At 40.9% G+C, this 16712-nt stretch overlaps 1 protein-coding gene across 1 annotated transcript in view; it reads right to left on the reverse strand.

The window, feature by feature from the left end:
• Positions 1–1491: 1491 nt before the first annotated feature.
• LOC145937414 (uncharacterized) overlaps positions 1492–16712 on the reverse strand; it is a 192125-nt gene continuing 176904 nt past the window's right edge. Inside the window, exon 5 of the mRNA XM_083040432.1 lies at positions 1492–1642. Within this exon, the coding sequence (XP_082896558.1) occupies positions 1492–1642 (151 nt within the window). The remainder of the gene's footprint in view (positions 1643–16712) is intronic.

Here is a 16712-nt window from a genome sequence, read left to right on the forward strand (position 1 = left end):
AAAAATATATATGCCGCATATAATACAGCGAAATTGAGACCAACAATGAGCGCATATCTCTATAATTTTTATCGAAAATTAAAAACTGCACTTGAGCTTCAATTTTTTAGAGCATGACTAAGAGTCCAATACATTATAATGTGTCTATTTTTATATTTATGATATTACATTTATGAATGTTGAAAGGAATGATGAGAATACACAACAGCAACAATATATAATAATTAGGTAATTCAATTGCGCAAAAATTACAATTGCAATTTTACCCTTATACGATCGAAAAGTAATGATTTATCGAGAGAAATTCTGCGTATATACATATTCAATCGAAAGCACATTTCATCACAAATTAAAAAATCTACAGAATCAATGAACTCTCCGGTCCTCTCTCGCGTATCCAAATTCTACGGGGAATTGAAGGGTTAAAATAATAATTCGCCCGGTTTCGTCCGTCGTGTTTGCCGGACAACGGCGACACGCATGTGGTCGCGCAAAGGGAATCGGAGGAAGTCAGAGTTAATGAAATGCAAACGGGCGCACAGGAAGTGGCCGGATTTGCGTAAAGCGCGGCCGGCTGTTAACAATAAGCGCAAAACAAACGCGCGAACAAATACACGCCGGGAGACGACGCCGCGAATAAAATAGTTCGATGGCCCCCTCTTCTCTTCCTCTTCCTCCTTGGAAAGAAGGGCGGTGGAACGTGAGTAACGAGATGAGATAATCCGAGGGAGTAACAAAATCGGCGCGCAGCAACCATCGCGACCAAAAGGGAAAATTAATAGGTGGATATTTATTAAATTGAACCGCCGCGTCGCACCGTTTCGGAATGAATCGGGTATTTGTTCATTGTCTCGCCCATTTAATTGTAAATATCAATATGTTTTATTTGCCGCTTAACCACCCTCTTCTACGCCACTCGCTCGTCGCTGACAACACAATGTGAAATATCCGTAATTTTTTTTTTCTTTTTCTCTCTTATATACCTACGAGCCGGCCGACCGATCGCCAAACGTGCCGTTCGAAAATTTAACGCGCTTATTTGGCTCAATCAAACATTTGTCCGCTCGTTTTATCATGAAAAAGTGGCGGACTTTTTGATACAGAGCGAACGTTAAAGTAATAAATCAATGCTGGCCGGACAATTAATTTTCTCTCCCTTAATTGCGCTTCGTGTTATTCCCTCCCCCCCCTACAGTTTCGTTTAAAAAAAAGTACATATATATATCTTTGCGTAACATCGGGGAAACATTTTTTTCAGAAATATTCTCCAATTTATCCCCAAGTTTATTTTTTTTTCCTCATCGATTTCATCTATTGTACATATTACTTACGATCGGATTCGCATAAAAGCCTTTCTCTTGATATTTCAAAGAACTTGTATTCTCCAATCATACGCCGACGCAACGCTTTGTAAGAAGATACTTTTACGTCGATGAGTGTCGATTTACTGGTCGATCTGCTCGATCTTCTTGCACAACCGGCGTGTAATTTTCACGGTAATTTCTTATGATTACGTATGGCACCTTTCACTCTCGTTCTTCTCATCTTTGTTCGATTTACGTATAATTGTCGTCCTAGCTTATGAGTGCGCAAGCAATCGGATTGCGAATCATCATCGGAGTTCGATCGATTCCCGTAGTACCTAGAAATTACGAGAAACATAATAGCGAATAGATCGTAGCTTAAGAAATAAGTTGGTTCTTTTCTAAGGAATTTTAAAACAGGAATTTTCTGAACTCTGATAAATTCCACTTTATCAAAAATATAAATTTAAATAAAAATAAGATATTAATTAAGAGAGTTTTGAGAATATGAAAAATTAATCAGTCATTCCATGCATTTTTTTAAAGAACTTTCAGTGTTATGAGATGACGGTCCATCACATGGTTATTTACATAATTTGCCTCATGTCATTTAATTGAATTTTACTGTCGCATAAATTTTGTACAAATTACATGCAGATCCGCTTCGCGGTCTTAAATACTGGTACGTCGATCAATCGAAATCTCTGATTAAATCCGACTCATTTATCGAACATTATTACAAATTCTATCAAAAAGAATCGAACATGTTGGAGGTTATTTAGAGATTAATATCAAATTGCATGCATATATTCGATGCATAAGACCTCATCTCTGATTTTCCCTCCATTAAATTTTGTAAATTCGAATACCAGTAGCGATCAGCGGGGCGGAGGACAACATGAACATAGTGAAGAATTTTTGAAAGGATTGAGAAACGCGAGAGGCACTGTGAGATATTCGGGGAGTTACCGAAGAGAGAGAGTCGTGCGATGACATCGCCGACTCCTATTTTACGTCCATTTTCATAAATTAAGCCTTATATCGGAGGGGCTCAGACGCGAGAGGCTGCGCGGCCGTAACTTCGGGCATTACAATAATAAAGAGTTGGGTTAGGCCCGGCTGAGAACGCGCGCGTCACACAGAAACGAGAGGGGACGCCCGTGAGTTCGGGCATTTCCATAATCCGACCGCGATGGTACCATGGCATCCAGTGCCCCATGAAAAGCTCGACTTTACGCGACGCCTCTAAACTCTGCGTTCCTTCGTGCAATCCTAAGCGTCGTTATATTTGCCAAGTGTGCGCCTCTTCTCTCGGTTCCTAACTATTCGCACCGAGAATTCGGAATTTGTGTTCGTTCAAAAGCTGCGCCCAACTTTGCCAAAGCGGTTGACATATATTGCATATAATTAGAATAAGAGGAGCAAAACGATTAAGGAATCAAAACGATCTATACAATTAAAATAATAAAATTGATAAAAATGTTCAAAATAATCTATATAATCAAAATGATTAATTCTTTATATAGAATACTTAGAATTGTAAGTTTTTGTCTCTCTTATGTATGCAAATATTTTAAAATTTAATTTAAAATTTAATTTAAAATTACTCGTGAAGAAGATTATATTTTCAGATATCTTATGTATTATGCTAAGAATCGAATTCGATTGTGTTAAAATTTAATTGCCGTTTTTTTGTCCCTGAATGGCATTTTTCTTTGTTATTTTTAATCTTGACGGAAACCCGCTTTGGTTGCTTCGGGTGTGCTTAATCCTTTTCTTTACGCGCGATACATTATCGATGCAGCGCCCACGGAATTCTTTATCGTGAACTTTCGTTCGGGTTACGATCGGATGGACGACCAACGCGAGAAGGAGAAGCCAGTTCGAAACACGCACACACACACACACACACACACACACACACACATACACATATACATATACATTCGACTTAGCAACAGAGGTAACTTATTACCACGGCAGCACAATAGACGTTACCACGGAATTATATCTCTTAGCAAGCGAAATAGACCGAATGCGACTGCAAGTACAGTTAAATCAATTAAGGATTCTCGAGTCTGTCTGTCTGTGCACGCACATAAAAGCAGCTATTACTAAACAACGATGTATGCAGTGTCATACATAGAAGCATATTGTTGAGAAACAAAGTCACGCTTCTTAAAATGCAGTATTAAAATGAGTGCCTAATTGAGTATCTGCATCAAACGTTGCTTAGCAAATTTCTTTCTCTCTTTCGCAACCTTATTTAATATTTTTGTAACCTAAATAGTAAAGTTGTAAACATAAATTTTAAATTTCATAAAATATATTTGAAAGTTAGTGGTAAACATTACGGGAGATTTGTATATTATTTCATGATATTTTCGAAAATACTTGGAAAATTTAGAAATTATTCGCATTTAAATATAAATTAATTCAATTAATTTTTATTATTTCAATTTAGTTTTAATTCAATTAATCTTCATTTTAACTCATTCTTTTTTTCAAATATATATCTTTTTTGAAAAGTTATGTACAGCACAATCTATATAATATATTTTTACTTACTCATTATCTACATTAGGATTTTGAACATGCTGAATGAAAGTTAACTACACGCAAATACCTCTTTTCGTATGACATTATTATTAAACACAATAGCCTTTATTCCGATCACGTCACATGAATCACCGCCGACCACATCGTTTTACGGTAACAAAAAGGCAATAATTAAATTCCGTCTGCATAGCCGTGTTTGTCCGTGTTTCGAAAAGATCAGTAGCCGACTGACGAACGATCGTAGACGGTACATAAATAAATTCGATTGCCTTGACGATGGTCTCGGAAAGTGATTGTCGTTCCTTTTTGCATGATGAGTCGCGGAACGAGAATGTTTACGTACGTCTAACAATATAAGTCCCGCCGTATATGCGACCTTCGGTAGACTGCAACTTCGCGCATCCTTTAGGTACGTACATGTCATCAGGATGCGATGTACATACCGATTTTCAGCGTCTTCAAGGTCGACGCTGAAGGAGTTGAAGGTTCTCTTCTCCGAGAGAAGTCTTATATTGACAGAATAATTGGGGAATTATTAGTTTATGCAATTTTTTACAAAACGTATGCACTTTTTTGTGATGTATCATGCGCGATAGAACCAGAACCGCATCTTCTCCGAGGAGAAATAGCCGTAGATGAGAAGGTTTATATATGGTTTATGTATACGTGACGACATCTGACTCGGCATTCGGTCCATACACGTATCCCGTATCTCGCAACCCCTCGCCTTTCTCTATATATGTGTACCGGCACTCGTGAATTTTCTATGTAAGCGTTTTTTAAGTGACTCCCAACGTTGCATTCTGGCGAGCGACTCTCGATTACTGGCTAAACCGAGGGAAGTAGGTGCGGAAGTCTGTAACGTACATTTTTCTTCGCGTAATTTCAAGCAAAAACACTACGTCCATATGAATTTTTTTACGATGTTTTAAAAATGTAAATATTTCAATATACACAATATATTTAATTTAAAATATTTTTCTCTCAACAGCAGATATTTTTTATATCCTTTTTGACATTTTTTTACTATTCCATATGTAAATATATTCTGTAATTATATTGTTATAAAAGAGTTTCGGTAAGAGAGAAAGTAACATGATAATTGAAATACTCAGTAAATCGTGTGGCAGTGAAGAAATTAATATGGCTTTAAGAAAGTTTAATTAAATTTCGAAGCATATATCTTCTTTTATTTTCTCTACATCTGTTTGTCCTCTTCCTGATCTCACCTGTCATCTAGTCGTTATGCTCGATCAGAGTTCATCAGATGTACTTGTATGAATAGTTGAGTACCGGACGACACACACATTAAATATCGAGACAACGAGCGGCGGAGATAAAAGGATATCGGAAGGGGAAGATTTGATCGTGACGTTCGCTAGTCAACGCACGTTTCATCATCGTCAATCGATCGCGAGCTTTCACTTTTGTTCTCTCTCTTCCGATGTCACTGACCGTTTAATATGAATATCGGTACTTGTCTTAAGACCTGCTTGAAGTATAAAATGAAAGTAAACATTTACACGCGACAAAATTAGATATTAATAAAGTTCCTGATCTTCAAATTTTATCATACAACACAAATCGTTTAAAGTGTTGGTCTTTTCTTCTCTTCTTTATTTGTTTTATATTATTCATTTTTTTTATATTAAAATACTTATCCTTCAGTTACAGAATATTTCGAAATTTGCTTAATAACAATTTTATTTCAAACAATGTTAACTATGTGTGTGCAAGTGTATGTTTGTCTACTTCGCTTCATATCTTAAAATATTTCATTAATTCGCAGATATTAAAAAATACTTTTTTATAATATTTTTACAATCGCATAATATGTTTGCGGATTTTTGTCTTTGTATGACGCTCGAGTAGTTTACCACATATATTTCTGTGAATACGCATTCAGTACTATATCACGACGTGGTCGAGAGATTTCATCGACCGATCAATATCCTGCCCTGCGAGGATTCTGAATAAGAGTCATCATAGATTCAAGATTATCCGCGAGAAAGATGTCACCGACATCGGTACAAAACGAAGGACTCCTGTCACGCGTATATAAATACGGTCTTACTTTATTTCCCACGACGTTCGAGTGCCCACGACGTAATCCGTATTGAGGTGCGACCATTGTCTATGCTAATTTTCCCTCTCCTTCTCTCTTTTCCTCTCGACGTAGCTCCATCCTGTCCGCCACTCAAGCTCAGATTCTCTGTCTCGACAGACGGACGGTGGATAGCTCTGCTCGCATCCTCGTACGAGCTAATTGCGGTTCTGAGAGTCTGAAACGTTGCGCGAAGGTTTCGCCAGTTACCTAGGATTACTCGGAGCTCTTGTCTTAAGAGGATATATAATCAGATTTGCTAACGCCTTCCATAATTCATCGTCGAATGTCCCGGTTCGTAAGCAGAATACTGAAGCAGTGCTACGAATATTTTGACCCACATCATCGTATTAATTCTTGAACTTGAATGAGATAAAACCCATTATGAGAGAGAGAGAGAGAGAGAGAGACACAAAATAATTAAAGATTGAAATAGATTATTGACAGTACCTTATTTAACTACCAGAACTCAAATTAACCAACAGTATGTGGAGATGCGGATGATAAACGTAGAAGAATGTAAAATATATTTAACAGACAGCAATAAATTTTTAATAGATTAATTATTCTTATTTCTCAATTTTCTCGTCATCATATTTCCAGTTATATTTCTTACGAATGTCTGACCGTTCCTCCTGCTTCGTATTCGCACTTTTCAATTAAGAATACGCAACTATATAAAAATCTGCCACGCCATCCGGATCAGGAGTTTCGCCGGCAACGATGAGACTAGCCGCGTATCTTCTCGATATGAATCAGGATTAGCTTTTTCGTTAGACAGCGTCGTGATTTAAGGGTGAACGCACTAACCGCGAGAGTCGCGGGGATAATGATTATGCTCACAGACATGCGGGTGTCTCGAGGGAAGGAAGAGATAAAAAAAGGGGGATTATAATATGGCCAGGCCGGCGTCTACCCTATCAAAACACGAGACGCGTTCAGCGTTATTTATTGGTTATTAAAGTCGCGCGAGGGACCCGCGTGTGTTTTTCTTAGACCCACGTTTTCGAGTGCGTAAGACGCGCGTGTGTTACATGGGCGAGAGACGGGTGTTGTCCTTATTTCGCCTTTGTCCGTCGGGTGATCTACAACGACAGGTTAAATTCCTAGTTGCGTCTTCTCCTTGATAGTAATATTCGTGAAGTATGGCGGGATTAACCGCGTTGCCTACACTCTGGCCTGTAAGAGAACCCAATCAAGGATTTTGTGAAAGGATCTTTCCACAGCAGTTCATATATTCGAGAAATCTATGAATATTTATTTTGAATTTAGTCAAATCGAATCTAAAAATTGTATTGGAACTCGTGTAAAAGACTCGTATTTCTGTCATAAGAGAAATGTGTCAATTATTTTAATACATTCTTATGTTCATTGTGCTACATAATTTGAGATGAAGCTTATTTTATTTCCATTATTTGTTTGCTTATTTATCGCGCATTTAGAATTGTTTCGATTTCGTTAATTAAAATATCTCTATCGTTCTTGGCCTTATAGAAAGTGTTGCTGTATTTAGTCGTGTATACTCGTCGTCTGCATGTATTCCGGCTTAATTGAACAAACCAGAGGGTTAGTTTGTACTCTCCCGAGTCTTTATATATCTCTCTCTTTTTCTTTCTCTCTCTTTTCGTCCTTCTCTTTTTCTTATCGCAACAGGAACCGTTAAAAGTTAAACGTTCTCACGGCTTACTCCGTCAACGTCCTCATCGTTTGATCCTCCGCTCTGTCTCCCTCTCTGTGTAAATCGAGCTTAAGTTCATTAATTTTGCGAGGCTTTCGGATGTTTCGGAGCGAAATCGTCTCGACCGAACTAAAGGATTAAAATTATGGGCCGACAGCGGTGCCCGAACTAAACGTCAAATTACAATTAACGAAGTGGCCTCACAGCTCCGGCCCTCACGCGCAATCAACTTAAGGGCCGTAGTTTGCCATGATGTTGCCTCTCCTCTTGGTCCCTCCCTTGTTCTCTCGCGGTTTCTCTCCCTCTCTATAACGAGACTGAACGAGAGAAAGAATTTGTGATTCGTCAAGCGACTATGAAATGTTCTCGAATTATGTTCTGAGAAGAGTGACCGACCAACTCTCGAGCTACGTCGATAAATTTGTTCCCTCGCGTCTCATAATTCGCGTTTAATTGGCGTCACTTCTAGCGCGACTGCAAACACATTCTAGACAGAGAGAGAGCGTGAAGTGAAAAGTGGCGTGTCGTGCCCGGGGAAGAATTCGAAGAAACGCCGCGAGAATCCGTTGAATTATTCGCGAACTTCGCCCCGACTTTATTCCAGGCGCATTCGTCGCCCCGGACAGCCGCGATTGTCGCGAAGTCTTAAATCCTTCACGATATAAGAATCACTAGTCACTCCGCGCGCTCCGGCTTTCAGAAGTTTATAGAATTTAAAGCGCCTCGTTGTGAAAGGGATTTTCAGTATTATTGCCGCGTGTGAGTGGTACTTGTCGCGCGAATACACGGAACTGAGTATCGTCCACTGTAAATACGCATTGCGCAAGATGCAAGACTTCCGACAAATTGGAGACACGAAAGTAAAATCAGTCAATCGTCATTCCGTTTAACGATCTTAATCTCGCGATAATTTTTATTCGTATCGCATTACTAGAGAGCACTAGCGGATCCTGATGTCGGTAATGGAAAGGCAAAATTATTTGGTTTAATATTTTTCTTTTGGTATCGTGCTCAGCTTTTACTCCAGGTTCATCGACAGTGAAATTTCTGATCCAATTTTTACTCTTTTTTTTTAGCTTTTTATATATATTTTTCTTCATTATTTAAATACCTGCCTTTGAGTTCTTTTTAGCCATTTCATTTAAAACATCCTCTCAATAGATGACTTTAAAAAGAAATAACTGCGTGAAGCAAACCGCTTCGCCGCTAAATGTTACTCGTTCGTTGCGTTTTTTCCCCTCTCTCTTCGATCGCGTCCAAAAGACCGAAGACGCTCTGCAAATACCGAAGCGCAATTTTCTTGGAAAGTAACGAGCCGGCTACGTCTCTCACGATAATTGACTTCCGACCGTCTCGTCTCGCGATGCTAAACTTTTCTGGAAATGAATGGAGGACGCGCAAAGAGAACGAAGTCTCTAGCGGACTTCGAAACGAGGTGAGAAGTTCCGGGTTGAAGCGTTTTAACGGACTTTCTCTCGCATTCCGAGAGAGAGAGAGAGAACGGGAGAACGCAAGTCGACGTTGGGGAAATGCAGTTCGGACATCGTATTTCCTTTTCGCTCGAACAAAAGCGCCGCGGAGCAACTTCGCGAACGGCGACGAAATCCGGTTGCGCCTCTCACTTACTGTCGGTCGCTCTGATATTGTTGGAAACTTTTGCACGCGCCGAGAAGCATTCGCTTAATTGCCGCCGGGGAACGTCGACGACGATGACGAATCCCCGAAACTAAGGGAGGAAAGCTAAGAAAGACGGGGGAGACGCGCGTATTCACGATTTTGCCGTGTAACGAGCGATAACATTTCTTGTACAATGTCGGTTTATCCGCTATTCAAAACGCATCCTCTCATTTTCGACCTCTTGAGATGTGAACGCATTAATTATACAGTATAAACGCTCGCTTACTCCGCTCTCTTACTCCATTCTCCATTTAGGAATCTTCGAAATTTTCCGCGAGCGCAAGCTTATTCAGTACCGCTGGGTGGTTTTCAGATATAATAATCGTATATATCGTTTGTACTGCGCACATTTAATTTTATGAAAGCGAGCATATTAATAAGCAGTACGGGGTACGTTCTTCTATAGAAATCTCAACCCTGTCTGTGGATTAAATTTCAAAAACGAATGGCTAATTACGCCACCGAACATCTCGCTAGAATAATATTAAGATGATCATTGTTCATATGCGGTTTCCTTTCCTGTTTCAACGCAAAGATATCTAAAGTACATTTGCAGACGTCAATTTGGCATATATAAATATAATTAAAATATATGTGATAAATAAGTACTCTTGTTAAATTTTTCGCGCCTATCAAATAAACAGAGAGTTTCCCAAGGATCGCTAAAAGAATCCTTCTATATGATTGATAGTATTTAAACAAACTTTCGTAAGTAAAAACCTTAATATAATAACAAAGAAACTGTATAAAATGTTTCGAGAAATTTTAGATATAACTGCAAACACAACGAACAAATTTTCTTGATGCTTTTAACTTTGTTTCCAAAAAATTGAAAAACTGTATGTTATCTTTATCAAATTGCAGACTCAATTATAATAAATGAAAAGGCTCTACAAGGCATATCTCGTTTTATAAAATATTTTTCTATTTAAATTAAAAATATATTTTAAGATTGTTGCGTCTAATTTCTGCGTTAGGCTCTTATTAGCCTATATCCATCTTGAATTTGTATTTGTATACTAGAGTTTTTTCGATTTTATAATAATTTATTATAATATTAAAAAATATATATATATATTAAAACATTATAAAATTATTATAATAATTTAATTATAATAATCACATCTGATTATTACATATTATTTCTAAATACTTTATTTGTAATTTTGATATTTTTCTATGAATGGGGGAAAATTAATTATTCATACGAGTTAATCCTTTTCCCCAAAAAAGACATTACTCTTGTGTATATTTAAGACGCGGTGGCAGTAACATTACGTTTATGACGATGAGCTTGCGTTCCGGAGGAAAACGAAGCGCGTTGATCAACTGATCGCGTTGACAGTTGATCAGCTGATTGCGTTTCCCTCCTGTGCCGGGTATTTTTTCCCTCCCTCGCGCGTCATATCCAGGATATCAAGCGTCGATTCCTTGTGCCAGTCGTCTTACATTTTCGACATGAATACGAGCTCGACGTGAAGGCGCTGGCTTTCTTTAGGTAAAACGCGCTGCTTTCCGAGCGTCATTTCCTATCCTGGCGAATGGAGTCGGGTATGTACTCCTCTCGTTCTCTGACGGACGAGTCGCGGTAGCTGACAAGTTGCTCCATTACGATCGTACCTCATACGCGCCATCCGGACGCGGGTAGCTCGCGCTCGCAGCGGGACCTCCTTGTTCGCAGTCTCTTAAAAGTCTCTCGTCTGCGCCTTCTCGGTATCCTCCTCCTTCGTCTGTCGCCGCCGTCCTTGTTCCTTCGATCGTTCGCCGACTTTGCAGACGTATTATCGCGGTTTCGTCGTTTCCTCTTCCTTGATGGGGATGACTTCCGCGTAGAATGTAAAAGAAATACCTCCGGAGAAATACCTCCGGGTCTCAACGACCAAGAGACTACAGTCATGAGATGATGAAGAATAAATAGTAATTCTGTCCAATTGTATAAATATTAAAAGAAATTAATTCTTATGAGAGTCGCGCGTAAAATATCCTTTCGCATAAGACTTTCGAGGAAGCGGGTGCGTTTATCAGAGCTCGCACGGTTCGCGCGAGACAGTTTTTAAAGCAGCGCACGTGCCGTGATTTACGCGTCCTAGTTGTTTAACAGCGAGATTATCGAGCGTATCGTGGCTGGCAGCGTCCGGCTCAGCTTTACTTGTCTCTCTGTCTCTCTCTTTTTTTTTTCACCTGCACCGTCGATCGACAATTACGCGATTGCGATCAGCGCCCGGAGCCAATAACGCGCCCGGCTCGTTCTCATTTCCATAATTCACACGCGTTTCGCCTCTCTTCTTCCGTACCTCTCTCGCGCGCATCATCCGAACGGCCAACAGCTACGTCTGGGCCTATCGCAGCTGCGCAACTCGCACATCTGGTGCTGCATCTTCGAGATTTGCGTAACGCAATCTCGCGATATCAATCTGGCGATCTTCAGGAAGAAGATCATCCTCGCTCCAAATAAGACACGATTCGGGAACGAAAAGCGATAGTCCATCCGTTTTGCACGAATTAGTTGTTTCATCCGCAAAAAAAAACACGTCGCCGATCAAGACGCTGTGTATATAAAACACGATCGATCGAATCGAGAGCAAACGAGGCGAAGGGGTGTTATTTATTTTCGCAGACGCGGCGAGAGTTCTCGCCGATTAAATCCGATATAATCATCCCCTTATACGCGCGACTAATCTTCCGTCCGACAACGACGTTACGGATTATCCAATTCACGGCGGAAAATCTCAGGGATCTATCTCTCTCTCCTCATTTTCTCCGTCCTCCGCGTGAGAGAGCACACCTCTGTCATTCTCCCGCGAGTCGCTATATAACCGAGTATTATGCTCGAGACGCTCGCGAGAGTCTGAACCGGCCATAACTTCATCCTCGACTTGGCTGACGTTAATTGGCGTATCGTGCCGTAATGCGGTCACGCCATTATCTCTACCTACTGCGAGAGAGGAGGTTGATATTGCAAGTTGATCTTTCATCGTCGGCCCATTTCCTGAGCTCGGGCATGGACGACGATCGGCCGCGGGCGGCACCGCGGCGAACCGGAATCCGGCGACCTTGAAAAACGTGACTTTGTCACGGCCGATTAGGAGGAGGTTCGTTAACCTCGTCTCGTCCCGATCGGAAGACACACCTCCGACGGATCGATCATCAGCTGATCGCGACAGCTGACAGTTCTCGCGAAAATCGCGACGATTAAATCTTTAGGAAGGAAATTTCGGAAAAGTTGCATTATGCTCTTTTTTTAACGACACTGTAGACTAGAATGCGAATCGATACGTCGCATATAGTCTGCGATCGGACGATGACGATGTTGCTGGACGAGAGCGGCCGCAAATACCGCGTCAAGGACATAAGATTTATAAATCGCCGGCTTTTATTTCGAGTTAAGCCAGCTTTAGGACTTGTCCCATTAGGTGGGGCTCTCCTCGCTCGTCGTGGTCGGACGTGGTTACGTCTGCATAAGCGCCGTTTATACGAGGGTAGATTAAGAGGCTCTTCGCGGCTCCTAAATATCTTATTAAACAGCGTCGCGATGGTCTATTAACTCGCCTATACCCGGCGTGTATCTTTTTTTCTTTCTTTTTTCTTCCTCTTTTCCGTCGTCGTCGTCCTTTTCTCCTCCCCGTCTTTTTCTTCGTTCTTCTTCTCTTCACGATGTACATCGTCGCTAATGCGTTTTCATCGCGCGGCCGCCTGCGCCTCCAGCGAACAATTTTTCCTCGACCTCCATTAACACCGTAAGAACACCGGGGTATTAAGATCACTCGAGGATGCACCGCGAAAACGTACAACTACGTGTAACCGTGAATGATTCATCGGAAGTCGTCGATTAATTCGCGATTTCCTTCGATCGCGACCATCAGATCGGGAGCAATTCCGAGAAATGAAACCGCGCAGATTGCTTCTTTCACGTAACGTCCTCTTGCGTCTACGTGTACCCTCTATTAAATTGCTATCCGCTTTGTGAACCTCCGAGGCATCGAGATAGAATCGGGCGAAGCTAGTCGACGCCGGCGACATCGCGGAAGAGCATCTGCCTTTGATTTCGCTCGGAGCTTTGAACACCATCACTTGGTATGTGCTCTTCCCCTCGCTACGGAGCTTCTTCTCGTTTCCTTTCACGAGGAGAGAACGGTTCATGAGCGGGTATAGGTGTTGGATAATTTCTGATACAGTTTGAAACGTTGATACAGCTTGTCGTGTATTATCAGCTGATGGTTTCGCAATGTTCTCTCGAAAAAATATAACGCGAATAATGTAATCGTCTATTGTAAAAAAGTCTAATGGAAGTACACGGTTGCTACAACTCTGTCAGCTCGTATTTAGTCTTCCGAATATACTGTCGCTCTCGCTGAAAATGCAATTAAAACGCACAACGGCGTCTGAGTGACATTTAATACGCTCAAAAACATAGGAACGCTCTCAAATATAATTAAACTGGAGCCGGTACGAAATACAGACTTTCAATTAGCGCTTTCTCCATTCATATGAATTGACCGGCGTAGTCGTAAATAATTCACGAAACTTCATCCGCGTGTGTTCCTGTCCGGCTTCGCTGTCTCGAAAGTTTTCGAACGGGCCGTCTGACGGCAACGTTATACTAGCTCCTGCATCGTAAACACGAACTCGTCTTGAAGTCCTGCGGACCCACGTTCACCTGAATGTTGTCGCCGGGGTAAGCCTCATCCCGGACGAGTAGCAACTTTCCCGTCGGGGATGACTTCTTGACACGTACACGTGAGGTAGTTCATCATACGCGATCCACCATCAGGCGTGTCTTTATTGATTACAGGATCCATTAACGTCTATTGTCAATTTACAAGTTTAAGTTAAAAACTCAAGTGTTGGAAATCTATTTCAATTTACGTCGTAAAGAACACGTTCAAAGCGTCAAAATTCTTGAAAAAGACCGATTGCCCGAAATTCGTGAAAAAAAATCACAAATAAATTAATTATGAAATAAATATGTATTATTAGTACGAAATCTTTTGTAATTGAATGTTTCTATATATTTTCGACGAAGCTTTATTTTAATACGAAACATTAAACGAACAGAGCAAATTAAATTTCCCTCTCTTCTTCTAACTATTAATTTTCACAAAGTCATTAAAGTGGAAATATGGAATTGATACTTTAGGCGGAGAAAATGAAGAAGCCAGTGTAGTAGAAGCTGGAAATATATAATCGCAAACGGCTCCCGTTCTCCGAAACAGCGAACCGTCTCGTCGTGAAATTTGATGCTTTTGCGAAAACTCGATTTAAAAGGGGGAAAGGCGAGCGCCGAACAAGGGGGGGCGGCATTGTCGGACCATCTCGCGTCGGTATATTAATTATGAGCCGCAAGTTGCAACGTGGTGACGTGGAGTACGGAAACCGTTTCAGCCGCCGCGAGACGAACATCGCCGCTATTGAATTTCAATCATTTATCTGAAAGTCGGCACTAATTGCTACGAGAGTTTCCGCAAGAAACTGGTTGCGTCGTCGTTTAGAACGGCGGATAGAGACGATTTTACCGTATCTTCTCGCGACGGCAAAAAGCGACGAAGGAATAGAAGCCTTGGAAGGCGACACCAGTCTACCTTGAGACGGAAACACGAAGAGAGATAGAGATGCGCCGACACATGCACACGCATATAAGATCGCTGGAGGATCATCGGACACGTGGGTGTAAATGTGCGAGACGCAGGATATCGCCGGCAGAATCGAACGTATTTCAGGAGCGTCGTGAAAACCGGATTATTTCTGGAAGGGAAGATCGTAGATCGGAATCAGATTACGTCTTCCGTCGCGGATTTCTTCCTTTTATATACAATATAGCGGTTGTTCGTTGATTCCAAATCATTTCCCTCATTCAGAAATTACCGAAATCTCACAAAATATTATACGATTATGAAAAACGCGTAACGCAGAAAAATAAACTTCGGCAAAACTGTTCAGCGACGAAAGAAGTCAACGAGCACCAATTCAATATTTATATTTTTTTTATATATAATATATTTATATTTAATATATATATAATTATTATTTTCAAAGCTAAGTGTAGGTTGATTTAATCTATCATTGCGACTTGCAAAGTAACAGTCATAATCATCACCGATACCTAACGATGCCCAAGGTCGGAACGAATGCCCCCTCATGTATGGCGATAATAAAGTCATCGCGCCAGTAAAGGGCAACGCGATGAATCTCGCACGAGTTGCGTCTCCATTCATCGGCTCGCTCTTCGCAGGTGCATCCCCGGCGACATAAACCCAGCACGCGCGCGCTACCACGATACTAACATCTATCCCGCAATAATTGCGGCCGCAAAATGATCCAGAAGCATTCCTTTCGTCGTTCTTTTGCTTGCCATTTCTCTCGCGAGCGGGGTTCAGCTAGAAAGAAGCGTCCACGTTGCTATGCAATCTTAAACGCGGAAATAGCCTGAGATATAATGCAACAATGCCTTATGTGTTTGCGTAATAAACAGCATTCATCAAATTTAAAATTATTCATAACAAGAAATAATTAAAAATAAAATGTCACAACTTTAAATTTTTATGTACACGTTATTTTTTATGCCTATTATCTGTTAATTGTTCGTTAATAAATATGTTCTTAGAGCTGACAGCGTTTCTCTTCGGGGTGTCTCTTTTCCATATAAAATAAATATCGTTCTTTTCTGAATAATTTTTTTTTTCGTTGCCATGTTTTTAATGTCCAGGTGCTTTAGACAATATTGTAGCACATTTACGAGAAATTAAACGCGGCGCTGCAATAATTACAATATATTCGTAGGTAGATCGCATATGGCTGATGTAACGAAGGTCGCGGACGGTAAGCGCCTTGCAATGGTATGTCTCTGGGGTTAATTGTATTGGCTTCCCCGGCCTCTCATTCTTATTCAATCATGATCATTACTCGTCGAGAGAGACCGTCCTCCTACATGTAACTCGCGCGCGCGTTTACGTCAATCGAAAGTGCATAAATACAGATGCAGCAGACACGCAACGAGTTCCCTTCGAACTTACATACGGGGCTTTATATATGTTCACGTATATCGGCGACTCTGTTTCACCTATTTCAGTCCGTTGCATATCCGTGCGTGTCTCCGCCTGTAAATGCGCGCTTGTATTAAGAAAGGTATATAGAGATGCGACTTTATTCGCCATAAGAAGACCAACTAACATGCACATTTCTCTCTGTTCTACCTCTCAATACAAATTAATGGCGTTTCGAGCTTGGTACCAGAGTCCCAGAGCTGAGAATCGAGAGCATGAACGACAAGGATGCACACGCGTGCACAGTCGTGCACTCTGTGAAAAATTAGAAGAGCAGTGAGTGAGGAGAGGGTGGAGAGAAGAAGAGAGACCGAAAGCTGAAAGAGGCTCTCGTCCGACGCCAGGGGTGT

Source organism: Prenolepis imparis, unplaced genomic scaffold (assembly GCF_030444845.1).
Source record: "Prenolepis imparis isolate NDT839.2.m4 unplaced genomic scaffold, iyPreImpa1.0 SCAF_6, whole genome shotgun sequence".
NCBI lineage: Eukaryota > Metazoa > Arthropoda > Insecta > Hymenoptera > Formicidae > Prenolepis > Prenolepis imparis.